The 18623-nt window shown below is 43.2% G+C and overlaps 1 protein-coding gene across 1 annotated transcript in view; it reads left to right on the top strand.

Moving 5' to 3' along the window:
• Nucleotides 1–2885: 2885 nt before the first annotated feature.
• The window catches only part of LOC116514653 (hypoxanthine-guanine phosphoribosyltransferase-like), a 106184-nt gene continuing 90446 nt past the window's right edge, over nt 2886–18623 (top strand). The window contains exon 1 of the mRNA XM_032226269.1: nt 2886–3035. Within this exon, the coding sequence (XP_032082160.1) occupies nt 2886–3035 (150 nt within the window). The remainder of the gene's footprint in view (nt 3036–18623) is intronic.

Below are 18623 nucleotides of genomic sequence, written 5' to 3' on the forward strand. Positions count from 1 at the left end.
CAAGCTCAGAGAAATGCAGGAGTTGAAAACAAAAAAATACAGAGAAGCTTGTGATAACAGATCAAGCATTTATTTTCCCCGTGTTTTCAGAAGATGGCTTTTTCAAGGGGAGTAGTCCCTCACGTCCAAACAGAACTCCACAGTGTAAAGTCAAAGTATGTGAATATTTTAGGAAAGGTCTGTAGGAAGTTAGCACCCCACCCGGCTACTAGAATAGCAATAGCAATAGCAATAGCAGTTAGACTTATATACGGCTTCATAGGGCTTCCAGCCCTCTCTAAGCGGTTTACAGAGTCAGCATATTGCCCGCAACAACAATCCGGGTCCTCATTTCACCCACCTCGGAAGGATGGAAGGCTGAGTCAACCCTGAGCCGGTGAGATTTGAACAGCCGAACTGCAGATAACAGTCAGCTGAAGTGGCCTGCAGTACTGCACCCTAACCACTGCGCCACCTCGGCTCTCGTTTCAGAAGAACGAAATGTCCTAGGAAATATTTAAAAAGGCAGAATATTACATTTCCCTGGATGAGAAATGGAGAAACATGTTTTTTGGGCAGGAAGCAGACCAGAGGTGGGTTCCTACCAGTTTGCACCTATTCGGTAGAACCGGTTCATCAAATCTACCAAACCGGTTAGAAGAGGTTCCACCAGTGGACCCGGAAAGCAGGCCACACCTACAGAAGAGGTTCCAATTTTTTTTGAAACCCACCACTGGTCCTTGGATATGATTATTCTACACTATCATGCTCATATTTATAAAACTCAGTGCCTCTGTGGAAGGTAAGGATGACTACTGCGTTTGTGGTGCAATCAGAACATTGCGTGTGTTGAAGTTGTTTTAACGCAAACCAAAGATACCTTTTAAAAAACAAGGTTAAATCATATTCTTATGCATGCCAGTGCTGTGTGTGAGGTCATTTAAGGTGGTTCTGACAAGTGTCGTCGACATCTTCATATCCGGTCACATGGACGGCAAGCCACTCCCATCCAGTCACATGGGTGGCAAGACACTCCCACAAAGGAGGCCACACCCACAGAGTAGGTTCGAACAATCTTTGAAACCCACCACTGGTAAACATCCACCACATATGACAATATGTTCCTGGTAATTGGTGACATTTCCAACATTTAGCTGATTTATCCTTAAACGTTTTTGATCATCTATCCGGTGTCAAGTGTTTCACCCTAAATCTAAGGGTCAGCAAGCTTCTGCAATTTCTGAAGTCAAAACTTCAGGGAACAGATCATTAGCCCATTTCAGATACTTCGTAATACAAGCGGTCCTTGACTTAAAACAGTTCGTTTAATGTCCGTCCAAAGTTACAACGGCACTGAGAAAAGAGAAAACTTATGAGCATTTTTTTCAAACTTACAACCATTTCAGCATGGTCACATGATCAAGATCCAGACGCTTGGCAACTGACTCATTTTTATGACGGTTGCCGTGGGGTCACATGTTCCCGCTTTGCGACCTGCTCACAAGCAAAGTCAATGGGGAAGCCAGATTCACTTAACAAATGTGGCAAGAAGGTTTGTAAAATGCGGAATAAAATGGCTTAACAACTGTCTCGCTCAGCAACAGAAACAATCGGCTCAGTTGTGGTCATAAGTCAAGTGTCAGGCTTGGGAGCCATCTTTCCATTGGGCCTTCAGCACTGCCATGCTGAATGCTGTGGGAATATGGGAGAGGGGGGATTATACAGAGTTGGGTGATATTTAGCCATAATAACATTCCTTCTCAGAAAGTCAAGATCATCTGGCGTTGCAGCTACGGTGAGGTGACTCGGATGCATCTCTGGTTGGGACGGTACCAGGGGTGGGTTCCTGCCAGTTCTAACCTTTTCTATAGAAGAGGTTGCACAAATCTACAGTGCCGTTTACAACCGGTTCCAGCTCCCTCCCTTCCCCCCCCCCCGCCCATCCGCACATCATCAAGCTGAAGAGCGAGAGGAGGAATTCTGGGAGTTGAAGTCCACAAGTCTTAAAGCTGCCAAGTTTGAACACACCTGGGTTTTTTCTAAAGGGTTAGGGGTGCAAAGGTCTTGTAACTTGACAGCTTTAAGACTTGCGTGTTTCAAATGCCAGAGTTCCTGAGCCAACATTTTGATTGTTAAGTGAGTTTCATCACATTTTACAAGTTGGCCACGCCCACCCAGTCACATGGCCATCAAGCCACTCCCACAAAGCAGGCCACACCAAAGAAGAGGTACTAAAAAAACTTGAAACCCACCACTGGACGGTACCTGATTGGGCCAAGTGATGGCCATGCAGGGACTTGAACTTTCACTTGGGTGAGGAAAACCTGGAAGCTTCCAGATTCAGGTATTCCCAGATGTGCCAATATGGCACCTCTAATAAAATGGAACTTTGAGGAACCTCAAGCCTCAGAGTCTTCTTTCATTGGGGGCATTACTTTCGTTGGGATCATTTTCGTTGGGGGCATTACCCTGACATCAAGGTCTACTTACAATACAATACAATACAATAGAAGAGTTGAAAGGGACCTTGGAGGTCTTCTAGTCCAACCCCCTGCCTCGACAGGAAACCCTCTACCGTTTCAGACAAACGGCTATCCAACATCTCCTTAAAGACTTGTCCACATTGTCCACAAGGGTATTTAGCAGTAGAAGTATTCCTTTGTCCACTGGACTGAGACCATCTATCTGTTGATTTTATCTTTGGAAATTTGTGCCATAAATCATTTTGTAAAAGGAGGCTTATCCCCCCCCCCCAAAAAAAAAATGATTGGAATGAATAGCATTGAGGTCTGCCAAGTTTTTTTTTTTTTTTTTAATGTGCCAATATATATTATAATTTGGGCAAAGCTTGGAAAAATCAGCACGGTCGTTGTCCCAACCGTCAGTCAGTGAGTTGGTGCGCTAAGATGAAGTTCTCCAAATGCACATCTGGAGAAAGCTACAGAACTTTCTTTGAAGTACCCAAGGAAGCTGATAATGGAACAATGTTGGCAACGTTTAGGGAAGCAGATGCTTACCTGTGCTCCAACTGTGTACCAGCTTGGCTCGCTGACAAGGTGAAAAGAAGGACAAGCTGTCATAGAAGAGGGGCATTTGGCAGCTGACGTTTTCCTGCAGAAGGGTAAATTGGTCATCTAGAGATATTTGCTCAAGTGTATCTGTGCTCGTGAATCTCTGCCAGCAGTGCACCTGCCTGAAAACAAACAAGTTATTTAAGCTGGGAGGAATATGAGAGAGAGCGAGAGAGACAGAGACAGAGAGACAGAGACAGAGACAGAGAGACACAGAGAGAGAGAGAGACAGAGAGACAGACAGAGACAGACAGACAGAGACAGACAGACAGACACACAGAGAGATACAGACAGACAGACAGAGACAGAAAGACAGACAGAGAGAGAGAAAGAGAGAAAGAGAGAAAGAGAGAGAGACAGACAGAGACAGACAGACAGACACACAGAGAGAGAGATACAGACAGACAGACAGAGACAGAAAGACAGACAGAGAGAGAGAAAGCGAGAAAGAGAGAAAGAGAGAGAGAGACAGACAGAGACAGACAGACAGACACACAGAGAGATACAGACAGACAGACAGAGACAGAAAGACAGACAGAGAGAGAGAAAGCGAGAAAGAGAGAAAGAGAGAGAGAGACAGACAGAGACAGACAGACAGACACACAGACAGAGACAGACAGAGACAGACAGAGAGAGAGACAAAGAGCAAGAGAGACAGAGAGCGAGAGAGACAGAGACAGACACACACACACACAGAGAGACAGACAGACAGACACACACACAGAGACAGACAGACAGGCAGACAGAGAGACAAAGAGAGAGAGACAGAGACAGACAGACAGAGACAAAGAGAGAGAGAGAGAGAAGTAAAACATTAAAGACTCAGCCTACAAATATTAAAAGGAATTTTATTATTCTGCTTAGGTGAAGAAATGACAGATACTCTTGATGAATGAAAGTGAAATGACAAATTGACCAATTTAATTTTCTCAATCCATTGTCCATTTAAAATAATCTGAAATCTCCAGCTTTAATTGATTACATTTAGAAGTTAAATATTGCCCACCTCAAAGCTTTTGATACAGTACAATTCCTGTTAATTCTCATGAAGTTATTTTGGCATCTGACACCAAAGCCCACCATGTGTTCCCACTCACTCCTTGATAGTGCACAGAACAGCAATAATAAATTAAACAACAACAAATCTGTATATATAAAAATGTGTGTGTGTGTGTGTGTGTGTGTGTGTGTGTGTGTGTGTGTGCACGCGCGTGCGCTCCAGCATAACTCTGGAAGCTTCAAGCAATTTTAACCAAAGTTGGTATACACAGATGACTTACTCTCTGGAAACGAATATTGTGGGGATAAGACACCCTTAATATCCCCCGGGGTGTGTGTTCTGTTAAGAGGCAGGCTGTTGTGCCTTCAAATGGCTTCTACTGTACTGCTGTAAAATGGTTTCTACTGTACAGTGCAGTGGGGTTGTCGTGGTAACGGCTTCACAGTGCTCCACAAGGGGGCTCCCTTTGGTAAGGGGGAATATCCAACATCAGAAATTACATTTGGTCTGGACATTCCCCCCCCCCCCCATAAATAAATACCCAGACAATGCCAGGTTATCAGCTAGTATGTTATAAATGTGATAAATAACCATCATTAATAAATTGTTCTTTTATGTCCTTCAAAAATCAGGGTTTTTTTTTTGTTTTTCTTTCTGACTCTCAAAACTCAGGTATGTGAATTCTAGGCATCCTGTAAATTACGGTCAGATTTTATTCTTCATCTCGCAGATCTCCCATACCTAATTTTATCCTCTGAAAATAGAAACTCACCATTCTGAAATTAATAGACTAATTAAACTTCTTACCGTGCCCGTATCTGAGAAAGATTTCCCACAGCTCTGAAAGACATTTGTATCACTTAAAATAATAATAATAAAAAAAGAGATTGCTTTTGTTCCCCTCTCCACAACAATCACATACCAACAGCGTGAATCAGTCTGGACTTTCAAATCAAATCCCACTGTAATTAATTAGCAATGCAGCAAATACTTTCGGATCGTTTTTCTCGGTTTCCATGATACCAGAATACATCGGGGAGTGACGTGAAATAACACTCTGCAATGAATCGAGACATTCCTAGGTATTGTTTCTTCTTAATTTCAGTTGATTTTGTATTTCATTTCATTGGGTGAGGGTTTTTTTTTTTGCCATTTGGACCAAAACTGATTTTCAGATAATTGTCTGTGGCTTTAAGCTATTAGCATTCCATACTGCTTGTCAAAACAAGGCAATTATTTTCTACCATTTTTGCTTATGCGTTTATTTAGATGCTTTCATATTTTAGGGGTGGGCCCTGTCTTATCAATCAATCAATCAATCAATCAATCAGAATAGAGCTGGAAGGGACCATGGAGGTCTTCTAGTCCAACCCCCTGCTCAAGCAGGAGACCCTGTACCATTTCAGACAAGCAACTGTACAGTCTCTTCTGAAAAGCCACCAGTGATGAAGCATCCACAACCTCTGGTGGCAAGCTGTTCCACTGGTGAATTGTCCTCACTGTTAGGAAGTTTCTCCTTCATTCCAGGTTTTTCTACTTGCATTTTTACGTGCTTTCGAACTGCTAGGTTGGCAGAAGCTGGGAAAAGTAACAGGAGCTCACTCCGTTATGCGGCACTAGGGATTTGAACTCCTGAACTGCCGACCTTTCTGATCGACAAGCTCAGTGTCTTAGCCACTGAGCCACCACATCCCTATAATTTCAGTTTAGGAAACAATTTCTAATGAGAACCTTCACGAGATCCATTGTATAACTTCCCTCTCTTCTGCAACTTAAAAATGCTGTTTTGTATTGTTCCAGTAATCAGAGGTTTAGAAGTGGAATGCATTTAGTTGACTCTCTTCCTCTTATTTCCACCCTGCAAAATATTTACTCTGTAGCTCCTACAGCTACATAATAATAGATGTGTTATCTATTCGACTTTCATTAAATTTTTCATGCAATTACACAAGTGGTAAAATAGATTTTTTTATAGATTTTTATAGATTTTATTAACATTTGTAGGCCGCCCTTTTCCCTGAGGAGACTCAGGGCGGCTCACATAAAATCAGGGAGGGGAAGTACAAACAGTAACATAGACACATATAATAAAAGTAATAAACAACATACATTCATCATTCGGGAGGGGCGGCTATCCTTGTCCCCAGGCCTGACGGGCTAGCCAGTTCTTGAGGGCTGTGCGGAAGGCCTGGACGGTGGTGAGGGTACGAATCTCCACGGGGAGCTCGTTCCAAAGGGTCGGGGCAACTACTGAGAAGGCCCTCCTCCTTGTAGTTGCCAGCCGGCACTGGCTGGCTGATGGAATACGGAGGAGGCCCAATCTGTGTGATCTAATCGGAAACCTTCAGAGAGATACCTATATTTTTTGAAAGGGAAACGTTTAGATTCCATTCCAATAGTTTGCCATCCAAATTCTTTAAGATAATTATAGCCCAAAGCACTTTTTTCCCAGTCAGATTTATTTAACTTGGCTAGAGAGGAATATGGCTTTTAATTTAATTATGCAGATGTTTGTAAACTAAAGCGTTGATTATAAGTTTTGACAGTTCTAAATTAGAAGGGTTGGTTGTGATGGTTTGTTTATCCATCCACCCATCCATCCACCCATCCATCCACCCACCCACCCACCTACCTACCTACCTACCTACCTACCTACCTACCTACCTACCTACCTACGTACGTACCAAGGTGGCATTCAGCCAGTTCTGATAAGTTCTGGAGAACCGGTAGCAGAAATTTTGAGTAGTTCGGAGAACCGGTAAATAGGTTGGCCATGTCCTTGCGGCTTCCCAGCCTCCCAGCTGACCTCCCAGGGAGAAAGAGAAGAAGGAGGAGAAGGAGAAGAAGGAGGAAGAGGAGGAGGAAAAGAAGATAGAGGAGAAGGAGGAGAAAGAGGAGGAGGAGGAGGAGAAAGAGGAGGAGGAAGAGGAGGAGGAGATGGAGATAGAGGAGAAGGAGGAGAAAGAGGAGAAAGAGGAGGAGGAGGAGATAGAGGAGAAGAAGGAGGAAGAGGAGGAGGAGGAGGAGAAGGAGATAGAGGAGAAGGACGAGAAAGAGGAGGAAGAGGAGGAGGAGAAGAAAGAGGAGGAGGAGATAGAGGAGAAGAAGGAGGAAGAGGAGGAGGAGAAGGAGATAGAGGAGAAGGACGAGAAAGAGGAGAAAGAGGAGGAGGAGAAGAAAGAGGAGGAGGAGGAGATAGAGGAGAAGAAGGAGGAAGAGGAGGAGGAGATAGAGGAGAAGGAGGAGAAAGAGGAGAAAGAGGAGGAGGAAGAGGAGGAGGAGGAGGAGGAGATGGAGATAGAGGAGAAGGAGGAGAAAGAGGAGGAGGATGAGAAGGAGATAGAGAAGGACGAGAAAGAGGAGAAAGAGGAGGAGGAGAAGAAAGAGGAGGAGAAGGAGATAGAGGAGAAGGAGGAGAAAGAGGAGAAAGAGGAGGAGGAGTAGATAAAGGAGAAGGAGGAGAAGGAGATAGAGGAGAAGGAGGAGGAGGAGGAGAAAGAGGAGAAAGAGGAGGAGGAGGAGATAGAGGAGAAGAAGGAGGAAGAGGAGGAGGATGAGAAGGAGATAGAGAAGGACGAGAAAGAGGAGAAAGAGGAGGAGGAGAAGAAAGAGGAGGAGGAGGAGATAGAGGAGAAGAAGGAGGACGAGGAGGAGGAGGAGGAGAAGGAGATAGAGGAGAAGGAGGAGAAAGAGGAGAAAGAGGAGGAGGAGTAGATAAAGGAGAAGGAGGAGAAGGAGATAGAGGAGAAGGAGGAGAAGGGGGAGAAAGAGGAGGAGGAGAAAGAGGAGGAGAAAGAGGAGGAGGAGGAGGAGGAGAAAGAGGAGAAAGAGGAGGAGGAGGAGATAGAGGAGAAGAAGAAGGAAGAGGAGGAGGAGGAGAAGGAGATAGAGGAGAAGGACGAGAAAGAGGAGAAAGAGGAGGAGGAGGAGAAAGAGGAGGAGGAGGAGATAGAGGAGAAGGAGGAGAAAGAGGAGAAAGGAGGAGGAGTAGATAAAGGAGAAGGAGGAGAAAGAGATAGAGGAGAAGGAGGGGAAAGTGGAGGAGGAGAAAGAGGAGGAGAAAGAGGAGGAGGAGGAGGAGAGGAGAAAGAGGAGGAGGAGGAGGAGGAAATGAGGAAGAGGAGAGCTTCATCAGGTCAATAGCCACATGTGTGTTTTAAACCTTCTTGATTTTAGGGGTGTACTGAAAGTATGCCTAAGAATTACCAGTTTACCTATATATATATAGGATTGTGTTTGTTTGTGTGTGTGTGTGTGTGTTGCTTTTGTTGTGTCCTCTCCCTCCAACCAGACTGGTTGACTTGGCAGACCTCCCCTAATCCGACCAGGATGAGAATGATGAGAAGTGACATCCTCCCAGGAGCTACACTACGAGAAGCACGGAAGAAGGTTACGCCGGAAATTAATGCCATGGGAATTTAAGGGAAGAGCTGCGTGGACTATCCCGAGAATTGAAAAGTGAGACAATAATTGTGACATTGCTGCTTTTTTAAGAAGATCCCTCACTGAAAGAAAGGAAACAGAGGAAAAATGGCTCTTTTTTCCCCTCTGTCATGTTATTTACAGCAGGAAAAATGGCGCCCTCTAGTGACAGGTGTTAGAAACTGCTCCCTTGGCATTAAAAAACATATCCAGGTAGCCTTCAACTGACAATAATTCATTTAGTGACTGTTCACAGTTACGACGGCACTGAAAAAAGGGACTGATGGCCATTTTTCACACTGATGACTGTTGCAGCCCCCCCCCTCTTCCGTGTCATGTGGTCAACATTCATATGCTTGGATGCTGGCTCATACTTACGACCGTTTCAATGCCCCGGGATCGTGTGATCCGCTTTTGCGCCCATCTAGCAAGCGAAGGACTCCACGAGGAATCCGGATTCGCTTAGCACCGGTGTGACTGATGTAACCATGGTGCCATGGTTCACTTAACAACGGTGGCAAGAAAATTAGTAAAACAGGGCACTTAACAAACGTTTCGCTTAGCAACATAGATGTTGGGCTCAATTGTGCTCGTAATTTGAGGACTACCTGTAATTTTTTTTAAAAAGAAAACAATGTCAAAAACAATGAAAAATAGAAAAAAAGGAGCCCTCTGGCGGAATGTTTCTGGAAACCCTCCCAATTTCCTCACACACACGCAACAACCCCCCCCCCAAAAATGGCTATCATTTAATCTCTGCCTAGAGCAAGTGCTATATGCATGTAGCCAGTCCTCATGTCTGTAAGCAGTAAGCTTTTCTAGTGATCATAAAATGTGCAAAAATTACAGTTTTGAGTAGCAACAAAGGAAGAGAAATGAAATGAAAAGAAGGGAAGGAGAGGGAAGGGGATTAGGGGAGGAGAGGAGAGGAGAAGAGGAGGAAGGGATGGGAAAGGAAAGGAAAGGAAAGAGGAAAGAGGAAAGAGGAAAGAGGAAAGAGGAAAGAGGAAAGAGGAAAGAGGGAAGAGGAAAGAGGAAAGAGGAAAGACCAAAACGGAAATAGGAAGTAGGAAGTAGGAAGTAGGAAAGAGGAAAGAGGAAAGAGGAAAGAGGAAAGAGGAAAGAGGAAAGAGGAAAGAGGAAAGACCAAAACGGAAATAGGAAGTAGGAAGTAGGAAAGAGGAAAGAGGAAAGAGGAAAGAGGAAAGAGGAAAGAGGAAAGAGGAAAGAGGAAAGAGGAAAGAGGAAAGAGGAAAGAGGAAAGAGGAAAGAGGAAAGACCAAAACGGAAAGAGGAAAGAGGAAAGAGGAAAGAGGAAAGAGGAAAGAGGAAAGAGGAAAGACCAAAATGGAAGTAGGAAGTAGGAAGTAGGGAGTAGGGAGTAGGAAGTAGGAAGTAGGAAGTAGGAAGTAGGAAAGAGGAAAGAGGAAAGAGGAAAGAGGACAGAGGACAGAGGAAAGAGGAAAGAGGACAGAGGACAGAGGACAGAGGACAGAGGACAGAGGACAGAGAAAAGGAAAGGTAGAAAGAGGCAAGCAGAGGGGAGTGGAAGGGAGGAGAGGAAAGGGGAGGGGAGAAAAGGAGAGGAGAAGGGAAAGAAAGGGGGAAGGGAAAGGAAAGATAGAAGGAGAGAAGGAAAGCAAAAGGGAAGAGAGGAGAGGAAAGGAGAGGAAAAAGGAAAGGAAAAAAGGATTAAAAAACAGAATGCTGATATTCGAGCTAAAACCCTGCAATGTTTTGATCCTTAATATCCCTAAAAGGATCCACCAGAGGTGATAAAAACAGTATATAATGAATGAGCTACTTAGCAAGCCCTCAACGGTGCGCTTTCACTTAACTTTCTATGCCATTGACGGCATTCAATCAGACACGAACGAAGGTAGCAAATGAAGAGCCAGTCAAGATGTGTTGTGGAAGGGAGGGCATTTTAATTCAGCCTTCACACTGCTTGATTTTGATGGTGACCATTTCATGTTCGGAGGCTTAGCTGATGAATAGCAACACAACCCGGAGTATTAAATAGAAATGCAATTTATGAGGAGCAATCCAATCTTGAACTGAGAGAACCGTCTGAATGAGACAAAACACAAGGATTCTGGGGAACTTCAAGGTTTTGGTTAATGGAGGTTCGTAATGGGCTACTCTTTCAAAACCCTTGTAGGAGGCAAGAATTTCACTCCCTCATCAAGATATATTCCAGCAGCAGCTCTTGAGAACTAGGAATTTAATTCATCACATTTATTTAGAAGAAGGGTGGCGGGGTGAAAAGGTGAGCGTGAAGACCCTCTTATCCCACCCCCAACCGCCTATGCAGTATCACGTGTATCACGTGGATTTTGAAGTGAGGCAATTTGACATTGTTGGCAGACCGTAGAAATCAATTATTTGTCCAACGAGAGGAAAAAAAAAGAGGGGATCGGTGGCCAAATTCTGGTTGATTTAGTTGGAGGAGGAGGAGGAGGAGATGAAGATGAGGAAGACTGTGGGATCCTTGGTGCTCTCCGAGCTTAGTTGCTTTCTTGCAGATGTTTCAGAAGAAGAAAAAGGAGAAGGAGAAGAAGAGGAGGAGAAGGCGGAGAAGAAGGGGAAGGGAAAAGGGAAGGAGGAGGAGCAGGAGCAGCAGGAGAAGGAGGAGCAAGAGGAGGAGGAGGAGGAGAAGAAGAAGAAGAAGAAGAAGATGAAGAAGAAGGGAAGAAGGAGGAGGAGGAGAGAAGAAGAAGGGGAGGAGGATAGGAAGAAGGAGGAACAGGAAAAGGAGAAGAATGTGGAGGAGGAGGATAGGGAGAAGGAAGAGGAGGAGGAGAGACAGAAGAACGAGAAGGAGAAAAAGAAGAAGAGGAGAAGTGGAAGACGAGGAGGAGGAAAAGGAGGAGGAGAATGTGGTGGAGGGGGGATGAGAACAGGAGGGGAGGAGGAGAAGAAGGAGGAGGAGAAGGAGAAGGAAAGAAAGAAAGATTAATGATGATGTATTGTATGACAACCAGCTACATAGAGAAACAGTTTTGGAAAATAATCACATTGTAATTTAGACTGTAATGTAATTATTAGGGTGTTTTTTCTCTGAACCAACCGCCAACATGAAAGGATCTAATGCAAAAACCCAACGATTCAGCAGAAGTGGCCCCCTGTTTCTGGAAATGTAACATTAAACTTGCAAAACCACATTGAACAGAACTTGGTTAGATAAAACACCAAGATAATGATATTCACTGCAAATTAAGCACTGTAATATAGAGCTGCAATGAAACACTGTTTTGTGTTTAATTCATGCACGACGACTGTCAACTTATTACCATAAGTCTGAAAAGAGGGAATAACGAAAAGAAGAGACCACTGTTGGATGGAAACAGTTTGCAAAAAAATGGAATATATATATAATTCTTTTCCCAGGTTCACAAATTTCCTTGGAACTGGAAGATTGTTAGAGGTTTTTTTTCATAGCTCATTAATTAGGTCTCAGTGTCATGTTTGCTTTCAAAAATATTTACGGTTGCGTTGATATTAAAAATACTTCTGTTAAGACATTTTACTACAGAAAAATGGGAGAAAAACTATAGACATCTGAGCAATGGTAATGCTTTATGGTTATAAACAGAAGCATAGATCTCAAGCATTTCTGGAAATCTCAGCCTCACCACAGAGCAGATAACTCTTTGTTTCTCTCTCGGATTCAAATTTCAGTCTTTAAGTGACAGATTTATTGATTGTGTGGAAGTCCATTTCTCTGCAAAGGATGGCATAATTTTTGGGCTTTCTACTTTTCGTTCTCATTACAGTGTCAGGAGATTCCCTGGCCCAGATGAAAAAAAAAGAAACACCTTCCAAATGGAGAAGAAGAGTTTAAATCAGAATTGAACAAGGCCAAGTAGATCCTCCTTTCTAGAATCCCTGAGAATGTATCTCAATATTCTCACCTAGGTTTTCCCAAAAAGTACGAAGCTCAATATCTGTCATTTAATCATTTATAGAATAGTCCCCATGTTATGAAATAATCCGAATCTTCTTTTCCTTTAATGTTTAAAGTTAACCTATCCATCTCTGCACATTCCAGAATTTTTTGGATTATAATATAGTCTGCAGGAGTTTCTGGGTTTCTCCAACATTGTCCATATGCGATCCTAGCTGCTGTTAGGATGTGTAGAACCAAATACGTGTCATCCTTATCATAATTTCTACCTCCCCTCTGGTGGTGGGTGGCCAATATTTTTACTACCAGTTCGGGCACACTCACATGTGCGCACTCGATGCTTCTGTGCATGCGTAGAAGCTTCTGAGCATGCACAGAAGTGTACATTTGGGTGGGCGGGGCATCCTGCTGACACTACTACTGGTCTGTTTGATCTGGACTGAACCGGGAGCAACCAGGGGTAAAATCCATCAGGTTCTGACAAGTTCTGGAGAACCAGTAGCGGGAATTTTGAGTAGTTTGGAGAATCAGCAAATGCCACCCCCGGCTGGCCCCCGAGTGCGGTGGGAATGGAGAGTTTGTTGTTGTTTGTTGATTGTTTATTAGTTTTGTATGCCACCCACTCCCGAAGGACTCCGGGCGGCTCACAATAAACAGGAAAGGGAAATAAATAAGACAATACAAAGAATTTAAAAATGCACAACATTCACAATTGAGGCGGGGCTGGATGTTTCACAAGCCCCCCGGCCTGCTGGAGCAGCCAGGACTTGGTGGCTTTGCAGAAGGCCGGGAGGGTAGTAAGGGTCCGGAACTCCACCGGGAGCTCATTCCAGAGGGCCGGCGCAGCAACAGAGAAGGTTCTCCCCCGGGGGGTTGCCAGCCGACATTGGCTGGCCGATGGAACCCGGAGAAGGCCAAGCCTGTGAGATCGAATCAGTTTGCAGTATCCTTCCCCTTCCACGCCCACCAAGCTACGCCCACCAAGCCACCACACCCACCAAGCCACGCCCATAGAACCGATAGTAACAAAAATTGAATTTCACCACTGGGAGCCATCCACCTCTGCTCCCCTCCCTTTTAACATTGAATAAGTTACGTAATTGGGTAATAAAATATCTGCAAGAAAACAAGCAAACTCAGAGAGCACCAAGGACAGAGTTGGTATTCAGCCGGTTCGCACTGGTTCATACGAAGTCACCTCCTTTACACCCTGTTACAAATATTCTCCTTTATTGGGGCACACATTTGTAATGCACACGTGTGGAAGGCTGTATTTATTTTGTGTTTATTTGTATTCATTTATTTATTTTGCCATGCTCCTGTAGTGTGTATATTGGAGGTGGTGACCCTTTGAGAGCTGCATGCAATGACATTTCATTTTAATGTATGCCGATCACTGTACATTCAAAATGACAATAGAGTTATTATTCTCAGTCTAAGTCTAGGGCTGGTTGTACATTCCCACCAAACCATTTGGTGGGCCTATATTTAGCAATCAATCATAATAAATTTCAAAAACAGGCAGACATCATCAGGGATATGTCATTTCCCCCCTTCTTTGAGAAACAGAAAGAGAACAGGCAGTGTTTATTGTTTCAATCTGTATTATTAAGTTTGGGTTGAATCTGCATCTTGACCAGCCATGCTGGATGGTGAGGAAATACTTTTCAATAAAATGCTGTCCGTTAGGTTTCATCTTTGATAGCTGATGCATTATTAATAGTATTTTACCTTGCTGCGTACAGGGCAAAAAAAATATATCACTTTCACTCAACTCAAACAGCATCTTTCAAGGCAGATAAAAATGACACTTGAGTAGCTCGGAAACAGACTGCAGCTGAGGAGCTGGGATAGAATTCAGGAGCAGCGCGAATGTAATTTAAGATTTCAGAAAAAGCAGAATTCATGTTTACATTAGTCTTCTGAAACTTGCCACTCAAAAAGGAAAAATACATTTTTTTTCTCTTGCCTCCTTTCACCAGTGGAAGTCACCCCACCCGCCCATAAATAAATATCACCGCAATGAGTATAAGTGAAAAGGCTTTAAATTTAAAACTGATATTTGGGATGGGATTGGTTGGGGTGGGGTGGGTTAGGATGGGATGGAAAGGGAAGGGATGGGTTGGGTTGGGATGGGATGGGATGGGAAGGGATGGGAAGGGATGGGATGGGTTGTGATGGGATGGGATGGGAAGGGATGGGAAGGGATGGGATGGGATGGAAAGGGAAGGGAAGGGATGGGAAGGGAAGGGAAGGGATGGGATGGGAAGGGAAGGGAAGGGATGGGATGGAAAGAGAAGGGAAGGGATGGAAAGAGAAGGGAAGGGATGGGATGGGATGGGATGGGAAGGGATGGGATGGGAAGGGAAGGGATGGGAAGGGATGGGATGGGAAGGGAAGGGATGGGATGGGATGGGAAGGGAAGGGAAGGGATGGGATGGGATGGGATGGGATGGGATGGGATGGGATGGGTTTGGTGCAAGGCGAACTGGGGGTAAAATCATGTGAAACCCACTTCTGGCCAACTTACTGCAGTCAACTTGTTTTAGGGCAACTCACCATAGTCAACTCATCATGGAACAAGAGGTGCACTCATATCAAAGAAATGGTGGAATAGAATGGTTAAAGAATGGATACAAAAGGTGGGACAAAATGAAATGAGAAGGATAAAAATTAAGATATATTTTACAATGTATTTTAAATAATTAAATTGAATTATTACATTGCCCTGCGGTAAGTTGCCCCATAGCGAGTTGGCCACGGTGAGTTGGCCATGGTGACTTGTCCCATTTTGATCATAATCAAACACTGAATTGATGTAGTGATCACATGAATATATCAATAGGATTTTGCAAGTGCAACTTTAAAAGACAAGGTCTTTAAAAATCCGTATTTGCCTCTATAAATACACAAAAAAGTTCAAGATTACTGTTGTTGATGTCAAACAATTAAGGCAGGTTATTGTGATGATGGTTTTGGCCATAATACATATTTTGTGCAGATCAAAGTTTCCTGGAATGATGGCTTAAGCACAAGTCAACGCCTGGCAGAATGCTAATTAACAGTGAATCCTAACCTTATTCACCCGTTCTTTTTCAAAGAAACAGGAACGTCTCATTTTATCATTTATATTATTTTTGTTAAGAGCAGCTCAAAGATGGATCACACAACACTTTATGGACTGCTATAGAAAAACGTGTGATTTAGTGTCACTGTTAAAATTAACATATTTTGTTAGATCTCAGAGAATTACACATTCATGTGTACTGTTATTATTTATAAACATTTGCAGTGATAATTCATTGGATAGTGATATGGGCACATGTCTTCCATGCTATAATTAGGATTTTTTTTTAAAAAAAAAAAACCTGCTTGCTCTTTTTATGTCTTTCAGTGTATGTTTATTGGGCTCTTTTTGAAAAAAAATCAATATTAAAAAAAAAACCAAACTCATGGGATAAAGTTAGGATAGAAAACATGGGCGGAAATAAAGAGAATGTCAGCATTCCAAGTATCATGTAGAATTAAATCCAAGGCAAAACGATCCTTTGTGTTCCAATTTAATAAAGCAGACATCTTAGCACATCTGTGTTAATCCCAATTCTGGAAATGACATCAGAATCCCACCCAGTTAAAAGTTCATGATCTTGTCCCCACACCCACAATCCATCACATGGTCCAATCTTCTTCTTCCACGCTGGCATCCACATCCAGCTGCTTCCGGTCAGGTGTAAAAGTGTGGAGACGAAAGATGACCTTGGCTTCTAGAAAAGAATGAAAACAACACATTCCACAATCCTACTCCTGTCTATTCCCCCTTCCCATCAACTATACTAATGAAACAGCATAATGAGAAAAGAGAAAGTGTGGCAGGCCAAAATTCTAAAAGGAATATAATTGCAGGCCTGACAGAGAGGAAGTAGCGTATGTACTAGAAACCGACTTCCGAAACCAGGATGCTAAAAAAATCAAAGGAGTTTCCTTAAAAATATATTTTCCTCATAAAAAGAATCAAAACATGACTTGAATGGTAAAGTCTTTCATCCATAATGGATACAAAAATAAATGTGGATGCTGAGCTCCTCGATCAGAAAGGTCGGCAGTTCAGTGGTTCGAATCCCTAGTGCTGCGTAACAGAGAGAGCTCCCATGACTTGTCCCAACTTCTGCCTACTTAGCAGTTCGAAAGCAGGTAAAAAATGCAAGTAGAAAAATAGGAGCCACCTGGTGGGAAGGGAACAGCGTTCCGTGCGCCTTCGGCATTTAGTCATGCCGGCCGCATGACCATGGAGACGTCTTCAGACAGCGCTGGCTCTTCGGCTTTGAAACGGAGATGAGCACCGCCTCCTAGAGTCAGGAACGACTAGCACATTTTGCGAGGGGGAACCAGGATTCTTCCAGCTTTATGGGAGGATCCACCTTTGTTCAGTGCTGAATAAATGTGCTATGAAGAGTGAAAACCTGGACTCTGCCTCTCTATTTGTGCTGATCCACACCTCCTCTTCTGCTTGACACAACAACCGTCAAAATCTATTTCTTTCTCATCAATTGCATTAATTTGAAATAGAGTGATGTTGATCATGGTGATTCATAGCTCTGAATTGGCACCCCCCAGGTTGCAAACTGTTGGGCTAAGCCATGTTCCGAAATATAAACCTTTAGTTTATTATGGATAACTTTAGAATAACAGAACAGAATAACAGAGTTGGAAGGAAACTTGGAGGTCTTCTAGTCCAACCCCCTGCTTAGGCATGAAACCCTCCACCATTTCAAACAAACGGTGATCCAACATCTTCTTAAAAACATCCACTGTTGGAACATTTACAACTTCTGGAGTCAAGTTGTTCCCCTGATTAATTGTCCTGTCGGGAAATTTATCCTTAGTTCTAAGTTGCTTCTCTCCTTGATTAGTTTCCATTGCTTCTTGTTCTACACTCAGGTGCCTTGGAGAATAGCTTGACTCCCTCTTCTTTGTGGAAGCCCCTGAGATATTGGAAGACTGCTATCATGTCTCCCCTGGTCCTTCTTTTCATTAAACTAGACATACCCAGTTCTTGCAACCGTTCTTTATATGTTTTACCCTCCAGTCCCCTCATCATCTTTGTTGCTCTTCTCTGCACTCTTAACTACCATTTGGATACCAGTATATTAGAAGGGAGTGGCATAAAATTTCATGGCAGCATATTAAACAAAGGAACATTAAGAAAGGCAGATAAGGAGAAGCTTCCTTCTTGATTTCCAATATAAGAAGATGAGCTCAGAAGGTTTATAAATTTAGCTCCGAGGTCAAGACCATGAAGCCTTGACTTCTATCTAATCAACAGTTTGGTTTTGACTTCAAAAAGGAACGCAAGTACCACTTCCTTCCCCTCCTCCAAATCTATAAGACCCTGACCTGGATTGTAAGCCTCCACATGTTTTACCCAAATAGTTGTGCATTACTACATTTCTGTCCACGCTACTCTCCTTAATGGTTCTTTGTGGTTACATTATTTATGTAGACTAAAATTTGAAAAGTGCTTTTTCTGCCATCAGCTCATTGATTTCCCTTTCTCTTTCACTTTATTCATCTTACAAATGTATCCCAGATATTTTAGAAGAGATTTGCCTTCTTAGTAGGCCTTGTACATCCCCACCACACACACACACATACACAAATTCCTCTTCACTTCTAGGTGCTTGCTAAGAAAGGATTTTTTGAAATGATGATCAGATCATTAGTATTTCTTATACAGTAATTAACATGATGTGATGCTAAAGAGTTCTACTCCTCCTCCCCACATGAAATGAACTCTGTTCCAACTGCCAGTTGCCTCACATTCCGTTACCTCAGTTCAAACTGGCAGACATTCCACTCCTTCACTCAGGAGAAGTCTGGAGTCCCTTACAGTACTAAACGTCGGTACATCACCAAAATGTCTATGCATTCCACCTGTGAAACTGCTTTCATACTCAAGGCAGTGGGCGCGATAGTCCCTTACGTGTTTCAATCACCAACCTGGAAAGTATTTTTCCAAAACGCTAATGTGTTAAGTTGGGATGAAAGATATATTGCTTATCTATCTGTACTGCAGTAACGCCCATAAATACAAATAAATAAATATTTTTTTACGATATCTCAGAGGCTGATACAAAGAAGAAGGAGTCAAGCTATTCTCCAAAGCACCTGAGGGCAGGACAAGAAGCAATGGGTGGGAACTAATCAAGGAGAGAAGCAACCTAGAACTAAGGAGAAATTTCCTGAC

The sequence above is a fragment of the Thamnophis elegans genome, chromosome 11, assembly GCF_009769535.1.
Source record: "Thamnophis elegans isolate rThaEle1 chromosome 11, rThaEle1.pri, whole genome shotgun sequence".
NCBI classification, from domain to species: Eukaryota; Metazoa; Chordata; class Lepidosauria; order Squamata; family Colubridae; genus Thamnophis; species Thamnophis elegans.